The sequence below is a fragment of the Talpa europaea genome, assembly GCF_964194135.1.
Source record: "Talpa europaea genome assembly, chromosome: 1".
NCBI lineage: Eukaryota > Metazoa > Chordata > Mammalia > Eulipotyphla > Talpidae > Talpa > Talpa europaea.
Window position 1 is genome coordinate 117,358,271 of NC_140073.1, and position 13,999 is coordinate 117,372,269.

The window sequence follows — 13,999 nt, forward strand, 5'->3', positions numbered from 1 at the left end:
ATGGCTGGAATGGAAATGGCTCAAAATGTCAAACTGGAACTCTATTTATTTGAAAATAGTCATTTTCCCTGTTCTTTATTGAGCAAGTTTTGCATTATAGCAATATTTCTGTACATGTATATTTTCAGTTACAAATTCAATGAAATTGGAGGTTTAATTTCAAAAGAATTTCTTTTCAATATGTTAATCTTTTGAAGAGCTAAGCAATGTTACTACTCATTAAGACTTTCACAGAAACTGTGTCTAGCTTAAAGAAAGAAGGAACAATGGTTAAGGAAGAGTGAAAAAAATCCAGGCAAACTTATTTAACTTAATTTTAATCTTTGATTTGATAAAACATATGTCTTTAAATGTCTATGTTTGGTAAGTAACTTCTATTGAAAAGAATAAAATATCATGGATCGTCTAAAAATTCAAAATTTGTGGCTGCCATAGCAAGTGTGTATTTGAGTAACTGAAAGATATGAGATCTGTATCTACCTGGATGTAAACCAAACTGGCATGACTGGATGAAATATGCTAAGAAGTTATTCCTAAGGATGACAAAATCAGATTAAAAAAAATAAGACTCCACATACATATGGAAGCTTTGAATGCTTTGTACATAAAAAGTCCTCAGAACTACTCAATAAAAAGCATGTTGATTAGGAGTTACACTCAAGAGGGTAATGGCAGGTGGAGAATCCACACAGGGAGCAAAAGGGTTGGGGGAGTAGGTGACACTCCACAGGGACTAGTTCAAAACCAGTGCAGAAGACACACATCACATGACCTTTGCTATGTCTAGTACTTCAAATGGGATTGGGCTTTGGTATTAATGTATAAATGATACATATTTAATCAGTTTACACATTATTTTAATACTGATGTAAAAGCATTCAATACTGACATGCATGATTTTAATATATATTTTAATAATAAAATCCAACTCAATTAGTCATAAGACTGTCTTGATCCACTGTTTACAAAAAAAAAGAAATAACAAAACTACCTGCATTTCAGACAATGTTCATGCAGAAAATAACGTATCCCTAAAGAATCAAGTTTCTTGATTCAAACAGTGCAGGACCAGAAGTGCCTACAGCTATCAAACTTTAACATATAACAAGTGCTCATTTTAAAATAATCATTGTATAATACCAATTTCCAGTTTACTTTTCCTTATAAACATATCACTTGGCAGCATACCAAACATTTTATTATTCTGTTCTCCTAATAAGAAAATTCTGCCTGGTTCATTATAATATCAATAGACCATCTACTATGATTTTCTTGCACAAAACAATGTAAGTATTAAACAAAGTCAATGTTTAGGAAGTCCTGATATTTGCTATCAAGGAAAGCATCCTATAATGAGCAACATTATTATCCCATGGGAAACTAGGAAAAATTACTCTTCTTAGAAACAAAAAACAAGCATTTGAGTATTTCATTTCTTTTGTTTTTCATAGCTGAAAACCGAGTGAGTGAAATGAAAAAGCAGGCTACATTATAAGAATAAAATATTTAAATAAATATGGCTCATTTACATTTGCCTACTTCATGAAATTAGCATTTAGAAGTAAAACAATAATACCCAAAATGACTCAACCAATTATGTGCTAAAAATACCTTTGCTAACTGTCTCTGAATAAGTATTAAGTACTGGAAATAAATTAGCAAAACCTAAATATAAGAAAATCCAAAGGTCTTGTGCTAGAAGGATTGTTTTTTCATTTGTGTTTTTTTTTTTTAACCTTTCCTTCTATTTTTTTAGCTCTGGATTTTGTCTTCTCTGTTTATTTAAATATATGCCTATACACATTTTGTATTTAATCATTTACTTAAAAAAAAAAACTACTACTCCCTTGCAAACATTCATCCAGCCCTATCAACTCCTTCTGCATCTCTTTTATACTCTTTGCATGTTTCTCGCAAAACACCAGCTTGCTAAGTGCCTCCAACAAAGTGTTGTGATACATATAGCTCCAACATGTCTGGAACAGAACATCTTTCCTTCAGATCAACCAATGTGCAGATTTTTTATCTGTTTATGGCATTATCATTCTCTAGATTACTTATTCTAGGAAACCCAAATATGCATAAACTGGATCAGACCCAAAGGGAATACAAATAAGATATCTAATGTGCATGAGCTATGTTTAGAGGTCATGGTTTATCTTCATATCAGGTATAAAAAAGCTTAAAAACTTAAATGACTTACCACAAAACTACATCATAGGCTTATGAATGACTACAGATCTAATGGTTACATCTTTTTAAAGATCTGAATTTTGGAATCAATGATCAATAATTATTATCCCCTATTAATCAGTTCATATATTTGCTGAAGCCCTAACACATGTATAATATGGGTTTTCTTTTGTCTCCTAGGGCAAGGGCTTTTTATACAAGATTACATCTCATTTCATTTTTGTATTCTTAGCATTTAACACAGTGTCCTATTCAAAACATGTATTGAGTAAATTAGCCTACACTGCCTATTAGAAAAGTCAACCTAACTGTATTGACTATTACTAAGAATAAAAAAAGGGATTGTGCACAACTGTTGTAAAAATTAGAATGTAGAAGTACTTCTCTTCAAATAAAAATAATTTTTTTTGTGGGACCCTCGCAGGCGGTCAGAGAACGAACGGGCGCTGCAGAGGCAGCGGGCAGCCTCGCAGCCCAGCGTTCAACTGCTGTACCACCAGGGGAGGATCTAAAAATAAATAATTTTGAGCTGAATTTAATTTATAAACCTACTTTAATCTACTTACTCTTTCTGAACTACTCTTAAAACTTCAAGTATTTCTTGGGAATAAACCTAACAAAAGAGGTGAAAGACCTATACAAAGAAAATTATAAAACACTATTAAAAGAAATAGAAGAAGACACAAAGAAATGGAAAGACATCCACTGCTCATGGATTGGAAGAATTAACATTATTAAAATGTCCATCCTACCAAAAGCAATATTCAAATTCAATGCTATTCCAATAAAAATCTCAATGACATTCTTCAAAGAAATAGAACAAATACTGATGAAATTCATATGGAACCACAAAAAACCACAAATAGCCAAAGACCTACTGATGAAAACAAAGGAGAAAGGAAGTATCACACTTCCAAACTTCAAGCTATACTACAAAGCCATAATAATTAAAACAGTTTGATACTGGAACAAAAACAGACACATAGACCAATGGAACTCAACAGAGAGCCCAGAAATAAAACCACACTTATATGGACAACTGATCTTTGATAAAGGAGCAAAGAATATTCAACGGAACACGGACAGTTTGTTCAATAACTGATGCTGGGGAAACTGGACCACCACAAGCAAAAAAATGAAACTAGACCACTACCTCTCACCATGCACATAAATCAACTCAAAATGGATAAGAGACTGGATATAAGACCTGAAATCATAAAATATATAGAAGAAAATATAGGTAAAACACTACAAGACATACATCGCAATAACATCTTTAAAGACTCATCACCCAAAGCAAAGAAAGTCAAGGAAAAGATAAACAGCTGGCATCACATCAAACTGAAAAGCTTCTGCACAGCAGAAGAGACATTAACCAAAACAGAGAGACACCCCACTGATTGGGAAAAAATTTTTGCACTCCAGTCATCTGATAAGGGACCCATCACAAAGATATACAAAGAACTCACAGGACTCAACAAAAACAAAATAAACAATCCAGTCAAGAAATGGGCAGAAGAACATAAAAGACATTTCTCCAGAGAGGAAATGCAAATGGCCAACAGGCATGTGAAAAAATGTTCAACAGCCCTAATAATCAGGGAAATGCAAATTAAAACCACATTGAGATACCACCTTACACCAGTAAGAAAGGCACATATCAAAAAAACAAGCAATGACAAATGTTGGCAAGGATGTGGTGAAAAAGGAACTCTCCTACATTGCTGGTGGGAGTACAGACTTGTCCAACCACTATGGAAAGCTCTCTGGAGGTTCCTCAGTCTACTAAAAATGGAGCTACCACATGACCCAGCAATTTCCCTACTAGGGATCTACCCAAAGGACACAAAAACTTTGATTCAAAAGACCTCCTGTACCCCTATCTTTATTGTAGCACTATTTACAATAGGTAAAACCTGGAAACACACCAAATGCCCCAAAATAGATGACTGGATCAAGAAGATGTAGCATATATACACAATGGAATATTATTCAGCAATCCAAAAGATAAACTCATGCTATTTGCAGCAACATGGATGGAACTAGAAGGAATTATGCTCATGAAATAAGCTAGAAGGAAAAAGAAAAATATTGCATGGTTTCACTTATAGCAGGAATATAGGGAAACCCAGTAAGACATCAGTGTAAAAAAATAATAACAGTACAAAACACAACAAAGCAAAAACAGACAATTATAAATCAGACATACTGCAGGGGAGGAGGAGGGAGAGGGAGCAGAGGGAGGGAGGAGCACAGGGGACTATGGTGATGGTGCATGGGTGGATTGGTGAAGGAAATTATGGGGACTACACCTGAGGGGGTGGGAGAAAGAAAATATTGTTTAAAAATGAACAATGATGTAAAAAGTTTTAAATATTAATAAAAAAATAAAAAATGGAGAGATAACAAAAAACAAACAAAAATACTTCAAGTATTTGAGAATTGCCTACTTCCTCCTACCACTGCCAGTTGTTTGTTCTTCAGAAATTACTAACATCTCATTGATTACTCTAGTTCAAAATATAAATGTGCATATTTGAAACTAACTCAATATCCACATATACTAAAATTATAATTGGTAAAGTAAACTATCAAAGCAACTAGCTGAAGCTTTGAATATGTCTTTATCAGTAGAGGAGAGCAAGGACAGGAGGAAAGATAAAAAAGGCTAACAGAGAAAATGTTCTATTTTTTTATTAAAGATAACATTCAAAATAAATCCATGCAAAAAAAATTGATGTTCTGTTTTTGCCATAGAACCAGTGAAAAGCAATCTTTGCACTTAAAAATGTAATATTCAACTCTAAGTCATTTATATAATTCTTTATAATGTACGCTATCTCTCACCCCCTAAAATGCAAATCAAGTCTGCATCAAACACAAATTCCTAGTGTGGGCACATTTTAAAAAATTAATTATGGGCCCTCCCCGGTGGCGCAACGGTTGAGCGCTGGGTTGCGAAGTTGCCCACAGCCTCTGCGGCGCCGGTTCGATCCCCGGCTGCTCCCGGGTCACCGGAGGAGGGTCCCACATGGCGCGCAGACCTCTCCTGCCGCCCGCTGCTCCCCTCAGCAGTGTGCTTCGTCCTTCTGCCTGCTCTGCTCCCTGCTCTGGCTCTGGTGAATTCTCTCACACTCCGGCGCTTCTGACTGTACCCAGTGCATGTATAAACAAAACAAACAAACAAACAAACAAATAAATAAAACATGCCTCTATGAAATAAATAAATAAATAAAAATTAATTATGAATCAAGGAATAATCACCATCTGCAAGATTTGATCCTGCCTCATAGAGAATAGGAATAGTGGATAAGAGACAGGAAGTAATCCATCTAACCCTCAGAATCCAACCAGGTCCAAGACCTGGATGAGATAAGCAATCACCCTCATCCCTCACCCCCCTCCAGGAAGACTGGAGACAACACTGTTCTCCTCCACTGAGCCTACTGTAACTGACTCTCAGATGATAGACACTGTAGAGAGCATCTGGGTTGCATGGATTTGGAAGTGAAAGAAACATCAAGGAAAACCTCCTAAGACTGTATCCTTAATAACCACATCTGGTCAAGAGCTTTGAGCCTTGACTGTTCACCTGTGTATGGTGAAGCTGACCCTTACCTATCTGTGAGGAATGGAGATGAAGAGTTGGCTACTTCTATAGGAGCTGCTGAGTTCATGTAAGAACAAAGATGGCACAATTGTTCATTCAGACAGTCTTGGTCAGGTTTCTTCGTTGTTCTAACCCTGGTTTATTGGTTTATTTGTAGTAGCTGACTTTAAGTCAGTCTATTTGCTTTTAACCAGCAACCTCACTCTGTATTCCAGGCCATGACAGAGAATGTGGTTCCATATATTTTATTGCCTCCAACTCTTATCAGAATTAAAGGTACAAAAAGTAACTTTCCTAAAGAATAGCCTAAAAAATATGTAGTTTATTCATTTTGGTAATTTAGCTAGGTTTTAACCTGAACCAAGCCTAAACATCATTCATTAAGCTGGAAAAAAAATTTGGACAGTTTGTTTCTTGTTTTGCTTTTTTGAGGTAGGGGGACAAGTCCCTCTTGTCCGATAAAATTGCTGTTACTAAATTGAGATTTGTTGTGATGTCCTCTGCTTATTTGCTATAGATTTTATGGGTGAGATACATTGAGGACATTGCCTCTCACATCACTCGGCCAGCCCTTCATAAGCCTCATGGGAGGACATTTTCTCAGACTTTCAGTGCAAGCTAAAGCTTTATCTCTCCTAATCAAATGATGCATTCTTATTTTATAGATCACAAAATCTCACAAGTACCCTGTCCATAAATTTCCTAATATGTCCATATTCAATTGAACTTCCTAATTTTTTCATTTTTACATTGACTTACAAAAAATCTCCCTGACATGAATTTAAAATAACACTGTAAAAGATCCACTCTTTCAGATAAATTAACACAACTATGGCCTCTGTGGTTTCCTGCATCTGCAAAGAATCAGGTCTCCACAATGCCCAAAAAGGGACAAAGAGGAAAGCACAGAGCCATGGAGAAACAGTGTCTCCTAGTTTTAATACAATGTATTTCAGCTTTCTTCCATGAGCATAACCTTATCAGTTGGCTGCCTGTGGCCAACTTGAGTCCTTAGTCTTCCTGAGCAATGATATCTAGCCTAAAACTTTCTATCCTCACCATGTGCCTGCTCTTTGGCTTCCATTTCTGTCCTGTGTCATTTTACACCATCAATTCTGCCAGCTGCTTCTACCCTGATCAACTTGGCAAACAAGATGAAACCAGCTAAGAGGAAAGAAAGATTTACAAAAAAAAAAAAAAAAAAACAAATATATGAGGGAAAAAAAATCCTAAAACTCACTCTAATTATATTTTAATCTTCTAGAAAGTCAAATTGTATTGTATTTGTATTCATGTATTTAATATATAAAATATAAATGTCATTTAGAAATTTCAGATACACTGAATTCATTAGGATATATTGTTGTAGTAAATATGTTCTCCTTTTCTCTGGATATTCACCTTTAGAACAATCTACCCTCAAATAGAAAAAAGTATTTTCTTCAATAACCTGTTGTTATCAAGTTGCCCAGTACGTATGTGCACTTGCCATCAATGAGTAGTGGAAGGAAAATAATTCTAAGCTTAAGAGAGAGATTAATAAAAAATTAAATACACTTTCAAAGACATCAAAATTATTTAAGAGTGTTATTTTGGATTGTCAAAGCTTCTTCATGGAAGTGTCCATCCAAGAATTACTTCCTAACTCATTCTATCTGGCCAACATTACCCTGATTTCAATGCCAGACCAAGATCCTACAAGGCATGAAACTTATGAACACTAATATAAAAGTCTTCAACAAAATACAAGCAAGCCAAATTCAGTAACATATTTAAATAATCACACACCATGATCAAGTGGATATATTTCCTGTTTATAAGGATGACTTAACATGCAAAAATCAATGTAATACACACATTTATAGAAGAATAATAAAATCACATTATCATCTAAACTGATGTAGAAAAAGCATGTGCAAAGGTCAGCACCCTTTCATAATAAAACACTCAATGGGCCTCCCCGGTGGCGTAGTGGTTGAGTGCTGGGTTGCGAAGCTGCCCTCAGCCTCTGCGGCACCGGTTCCATCCCCGACAGCTCCCCGGCCACCAGAGGAGGGTCCCACATGGCGCGCAGACCTCTCCTGCTGCCCGCTGCTCCCCTCAGCAGTGTACTTTGGTCCTTCTGCCTGTTCTGCTCCCCGCTCTGGCTCTGGTGAATTCTCTCACCCTCCCAGTGCTTGTACAAATAAATAAATAAATAAATAAATAAAAATAAAACACTCAAACTAGGAATAGAAAGCTACCTAAACATAATCAGAGGTTCCTGTAGTCATAAAAATATCATAATGTTTAACCCAAATCAAGGAAACTATACTCATAAAAGAAATCCCATTAGAAGCACTTACCTGCCAAAATTTTCTTGAACTGTCTAAACCATATATCACAGTAGTCTTCACTTAAGTTAATAAGATCAAGTGTAGAATCCTTTAATTTATTTTGTTCCTTTTTCAAACAAAAAAATAGAGTGATACCTAATAAAGTACCACTGCCTTCTGGTTTAGCAAAATAACGACGTTTCAGCCTGACAGAAAATATGTCCTTAAGTTCAATAAATTCTTCTTTACAGAGCAAATCAAGCTTGGAGTCACCTGAAAAGAAATTAAAACTTCAATCAAAATCATTGTATGAACTATAGCAAAAATCCAAAAAATTATCATCTGTAATTTAATTACATTCTCTTATGTCAGTACCTATATCATATGGGGCGAAAAGGGAAAATTGTGTCTATTTTCCCCAACAATGAAAAAATAGAAAAATAAAGAAGAGTCCCTGCCACACAAAATCTAGGACATTTAGAAATTTGAATCTATTTGATGCATGAAGAATTCCAAAAAAAAAAAAAAAAAAAAAAAAACACAGAGCAACATTTCAGTAATAATAAATTATCATGCAAAAGATTCTTTGGTACTAATAGGGCAACGTAAATGCAAAGAATAGAAGTTCATTAACAGCCGGATATAATGACAGGTTGTTGAAGACAACATGTAAAGGAAAGGATATGTGCACTGTGGTTAAATAACATGTGCAAAAATGAAAACAGAGTAAAATTACCGTGAGGTGAAAATTTTACAAATTCCTGCCAAACTAGAACAAAAGACGTATCTCTTGTAAATTGCAAATTTAAATATACTAAACCAACAGCTAGGATTAAACTTGCTAGTTTAATTTTTCAGAAAAATTTCTGAAAACAGGGCTAGAAAATCTATTATCACTCTTACTATTTCAAATTATTCTGGACTTTCTGACCATTTACCTTATGTTAGGAAAACGAAATATAAAACAACAATCATGGAAAGAGGAGAAGGGAAATTGAAATTATAACTATTTATAGATGACACCATATTTGCAAAATCCAAAAGAATAAATTAAAAATCATTAGAACTTATAGAACTTATTATAGAACTTAGAACTAGAAATACCCTAAGAAAGCTGGTTATAAATATGTTGCTATCCATAAAGAAGGCATAATGGGGACAAAGAAATCTCAGACCAATTACTGTATTAGATATAAGAATAAATTTAGCAAAATGTGGACTTACATGAGGAACAAGCCATTCAAAATATACTCAGAAGCAAAGAATTGAATGGAGACATATCAATTCCAAGATATTGCACTTTTCATGCTAGTGTTATTAATAACAACTTAAAATGCAGTCTTGACCAAAGTCTCAGTGATATTTTCTTTTATATAAGGGACAAGGAATCTGATCAAATGATTTGCAAATTTTCTTGGAATGAATATATCAACAATATATTTTAAAATTACATTAGTAATGGGAAGTACATGCTCAAACATTTTTTAAACTATAATAAAACAGTCACTTATTAGGGGCCTCCCTAGTGGCACAAGGGGTTCAGACACAACCTATAAAGCTATCCACAGCCTCTGCAGCACGGGTTTGATCCCCAGTCAGGGAGCTACCTACATGGCACAGCAGACCTCTCCTGCCTTGCCTGCTGCTACCCTCAGCAGTGTTTTTCAGTCAATCTGCCTGTTCCATTCCCCACTCCGGTCTCTGGTGAATCCTCTCATTCCCCCACACCTCTGGCCTGTACCCCAGTTCTTGTATGTATAACTAAATCTTTAAAAAAAAAACACATCTTGGATTAGATAAATGAATAGTCTGAGAAATGCTTATATATATTTAAAAAAATCACTAATGAAATGTAGCATCTAAGCTAAATGGGAAATATTCTGTAAAATGTGATTTAGAATTCTTTTTAAGAGAGAAACTAGTGACCTATCTCATAACATAAACAACAATATTTCTAAATTAGAAAAAACTTTAAACAACCATAAATTAGAATAGCCATAAGCATGATAGTAAAAGCTGACATACAGAAAAAACAAATATTTAATATGGAAATAATTTAATGCCTGAAAAATCTTAAAGACTAACTGGACAAAAATATTTGCAACATATCCAGTTAATTAAACTATTTAATCAAATAAAGAAACACTTTGGTGGAAAAGTACATAAAAGATCCAAGTAGGCATTTCACAAAAGAAGAAATGCAAATTGACCAATGAACATATGAAAAAAGTTCAACCTAATTAGTAATCAAAGAAATGCAAATTAAAACAACAAGATACCATTTTTTGCCTTTTAGATTGGCACAAGATCAAAACTAATGCTCAATGACAGTTTTGAGTACAGGGAACCAGTCCCAGTTGCTAGTGGGAATGCAAAAATGGTAACTGCTGGGGAACAAATTGGGACTATGTATCAAAAGATTTCAAAATGTTAATTGCAGCAGTATTTATAAAAGCAAGAGTATTTATAAAAGCAATATTCATGTTCAATAGGAGTATGGTTCAATCACAGTCATCTGTGGCTCATAAATGAACAAGTAAGGTGACTGTTCTCACCTAGAAAGATATTCATAGCAGTTAAAAATAAGTGAAATAAAAGCAAGTTCCAAAGAAATTGATCTCACTTACACAAAAAGGAGAAAAAAAGAAAACCCAATTAGAAAATAAACAAATTTAACATTGGTTACTTCTTAGAAATAGGAGGTAGAATATATGAGACAATTTTTCCTTATAAACCTTCATAATTTCCCCTTTCTGTAATTAGGATTTTGTAATTTTTTAAAAGTGCAGAAAAGGCAAAATGCTTTAAAACACATACATTTCCCACCTAGCAATTTACTTCCAGAAATATACCCTAAAGGAATAAATAATATGCACAATTTAGCTAAAGAATGCTTACCCAAGCATTAATTGCATTAAACTTAGAAACAACCTATATGTGCAATGGAGTACTGGTTCTGTAGAATAATGCATATTCTAACCATTACAATATAGAAATCTGAATGGAATGGTGTCAGATATATAGCATAGTTCATTTCTGTTACTGTTTTGTGTTTATTGAATATATAATGCATGTATAATATATTTTCATATGCACATATGAATATGGCTGTGAAAACTTGGAAGGTAAGACTGTAGTTTAGTTTGCTTACATGAATTTCTAATTTTTCCATAATGAAAATATTTTTGTAATTGAAAAAGTGTTCCCTTTGTCACCCTAAAACTGTTCCTGATCATATTCCTTGCTTTAATTTTTAAAATGACATTCTCTATCAGGTTAGCCTATATTTAATGAGCATCTGCTTATTATCCTAAGCACTTTACAAGTATTATCTCATTTAATCCTCACACCAGCCACCAAACCTATGAAGCAGATGCTAAAAGAGAAGAAACTCAGGACAGAGAGGTTGAGTAACTTTCCCAAGGTCAGAGATGGCAAGATTTAAATACAAGGACTTTGGCTGACCTTTGTCACAATTTCTTAACCACATTGGAAGGACGCAAGGACTTTGACCCTTCAAAAACCAGTCAAACTTAAACCTTTAGGCAAATCATTGTTCTGTCTTCAAACTAGTCCTTAGGAAAACAGCCAGACAACAAATGGGCTAGTTAACTGAGGAGCATTTTATCATAAAATGCTGCAGCTTTTGAAAGGCTCTGAGGTTAGTAGCAACCAGGAATTCAGGGAACTGAAAATTCTGAATATCCCTACATTTATCTTTCCCTGCTCAGACTTCCAGTCTCTGTGTTTACCCACAGATTCAAATTTGGAGTTTTCATTTAGAACAGTCTCTGTGCCAATAAGATAAGAAGAGACTAAGAAGAACTATTACAGGTTTCAGAAGAAACATTGCATCTTGTATTTGAAAGGAAAATATAATTGATCTGTGAATAAAATACTTCTGAAATTTCTAACAGTTGGCAAATGTTCTCCAGCACTCTTTCTTTCTCAGCAACTGTACAACTCTGTCAGGCGCCAATTTCCTACATAGAAACTCTGATTTATTACTCATGTAATGCTGATCATTTATATTACGTGACTATCTGCTCAGTTCTCACATCACAGGACTCATTTTATTTTGAATATAACTATTTCATAACAAATGTAAAAATGTGTATATTTTTCATTTTATAGAAGATTGTTTTCTCATTTTAAATACAGTCAAGAATAAAAGTTACAATTCTATGCACTTGAATTTACATTTTTATTTAAAACTTAGAACTATGTATTAATCAGTTCTCAGATTAGGCTCTGCTTTTCTATCTTGTTTTTAAAATTCTTAAGATGGGCAACAGGGCATTGGTTTTCTAGTCTTGAAAGAGAGCTAAAGCCAAATGTTCCTCAGGTTTCTAGGTAGAAAGCCCTCAGGCTAACCCCCAGTGACCTGGAAGATTCTACAGATCTGAGAATGTAAGCTGAAAATCTAAGGTGGTCATTGTTTGTCCTCAGCCCTCACTCCAAACACTTACTCTCTGACACACTGAGAATAAAAAAATATTTCTGGGGGAAAAAAAAACAAACAAAAACAATTTAAGAGGAAAATAGAGAAAACAATTGTTTGAGGTCTAAAAAAGTTAAACACTTAACTAAACCCGTGGTAGCAGTATGACTCTGAGCACTTTATTCTCCATGTGAACCAAAAAAACACAGCTTTTTATTTAAAAACAATTCTATTTATAAATGTAGATGTTATATCTTTGCTTACACTTTCATCTACAGGAGAGCTGTTCTGAGCTCCATGATACCACCTGTTTAGTGCAACCAGTTTCTGCCACAAATAATTACAAAAGTTTTCATCTTTGTATGTAAAAGTCACATTCCCATGTACAGCCTAACACATGCAGATAGGTAGATAGTATATTAAAAGGAATTTAAAAATTAATAAATATAGCTTGGGACGTGTATTTGAACATAAGGTAAATAAAAATGTATTTGACCTTAATATTAAAATATACTGTCAGTGAAAAATATGAAATACTGTTCATAGGTTATATTGCAATATGCATATTTGCTAACAGTAAATCAAAATATAAAAATCATCTACCTATACTTTTCTGAAGGTTATGAGAAGTAAAACCTCACAGATAACATGTAATTTTGCTTTGTGGCAGGTCTTTTATTATTTGAAATCTATTGGTTCTTTAGTATCATATTGGTTATAGTTGGTTGTTTCAGAACATTAACTGTCCTCTCACATTACTTACAGAGATACTGGGGACCATCTGTTCTTGGAAGGGATTTAAGTATACGTCTATTGGATATCATGCTACTTATTTAATTCAGCGCCCACTTCCTATTGTTGTATTTTCTTGGGGGGAAAAGTCAATTTAATTACAGGGAATAAAGATAACCTCTCCTGGCAAGTTACCCCGTCACCATGAGAGCAAAGCAGAATCTGCTTAAAGTGGGTTACAGTGGTTAACAAGAAGAGTAAAACCAACAACACTTAAAAATATTTAGCAAAGATTTAACAAAAATAGAACACTGGATGGCACTTTTAAAAATATTACTGTAAGCCTAGGGCTTGTCTAAATCAATCTTGGCACATCTGTCTGATGCAGACCGTAAACAGGATTAGAGCTGGATTTATCTGCTTGGTGCTAATTGTGCTCACAGTTTCTGCACATGTCCACTCCTCAAAATACTGACTCAAAAACAAGCCTGCCTGATAGATGGCTCCCACAACATAGTGTATACACACACTTGTGGTATATTAGATGGTTAAGCAATGTGATGTCTAACAATTTTTTTGGCTCTTCAGAATTACTTATCTAATCCCCTAATTAAAAATACAAAATTCTGTTTGAATACACCACATACTGAGATAAATCTGTGAAGCAAGGGACCAATAAATTTGAATACACTTTAATTGTAAGAAGAA

At 34.3% G+C, this 13,999-nt stretch overlaps 1 protein-coding gene across 3 annotated transcripts in view; it reads right to left on the minus strand.

The window, feature by feature from the left end:
* CERKL (CERK like autophagy regulator) overlaps positions 1-13,999 on the minus strand; it is a gene marked incomplete at both ends in the record, with an annotated part of 109,785 nt that overhangs the window by 62,945 nt on the left and 32,841 nt on the right. For all 3 annotated transcript variants that reach the window (XM_084228867.1, XM_084228866.1, XM_084228865.1), the window contains one exon: positions 8,149-8,391. In XM_084228867.1, the coding sequence (XP_084084993.1) occupies positions 8,149-8,391 (243 nt within the window). The remainder of the gene's footprint in view (positions 1-8,148; positions 8,392-13,999) is intronic.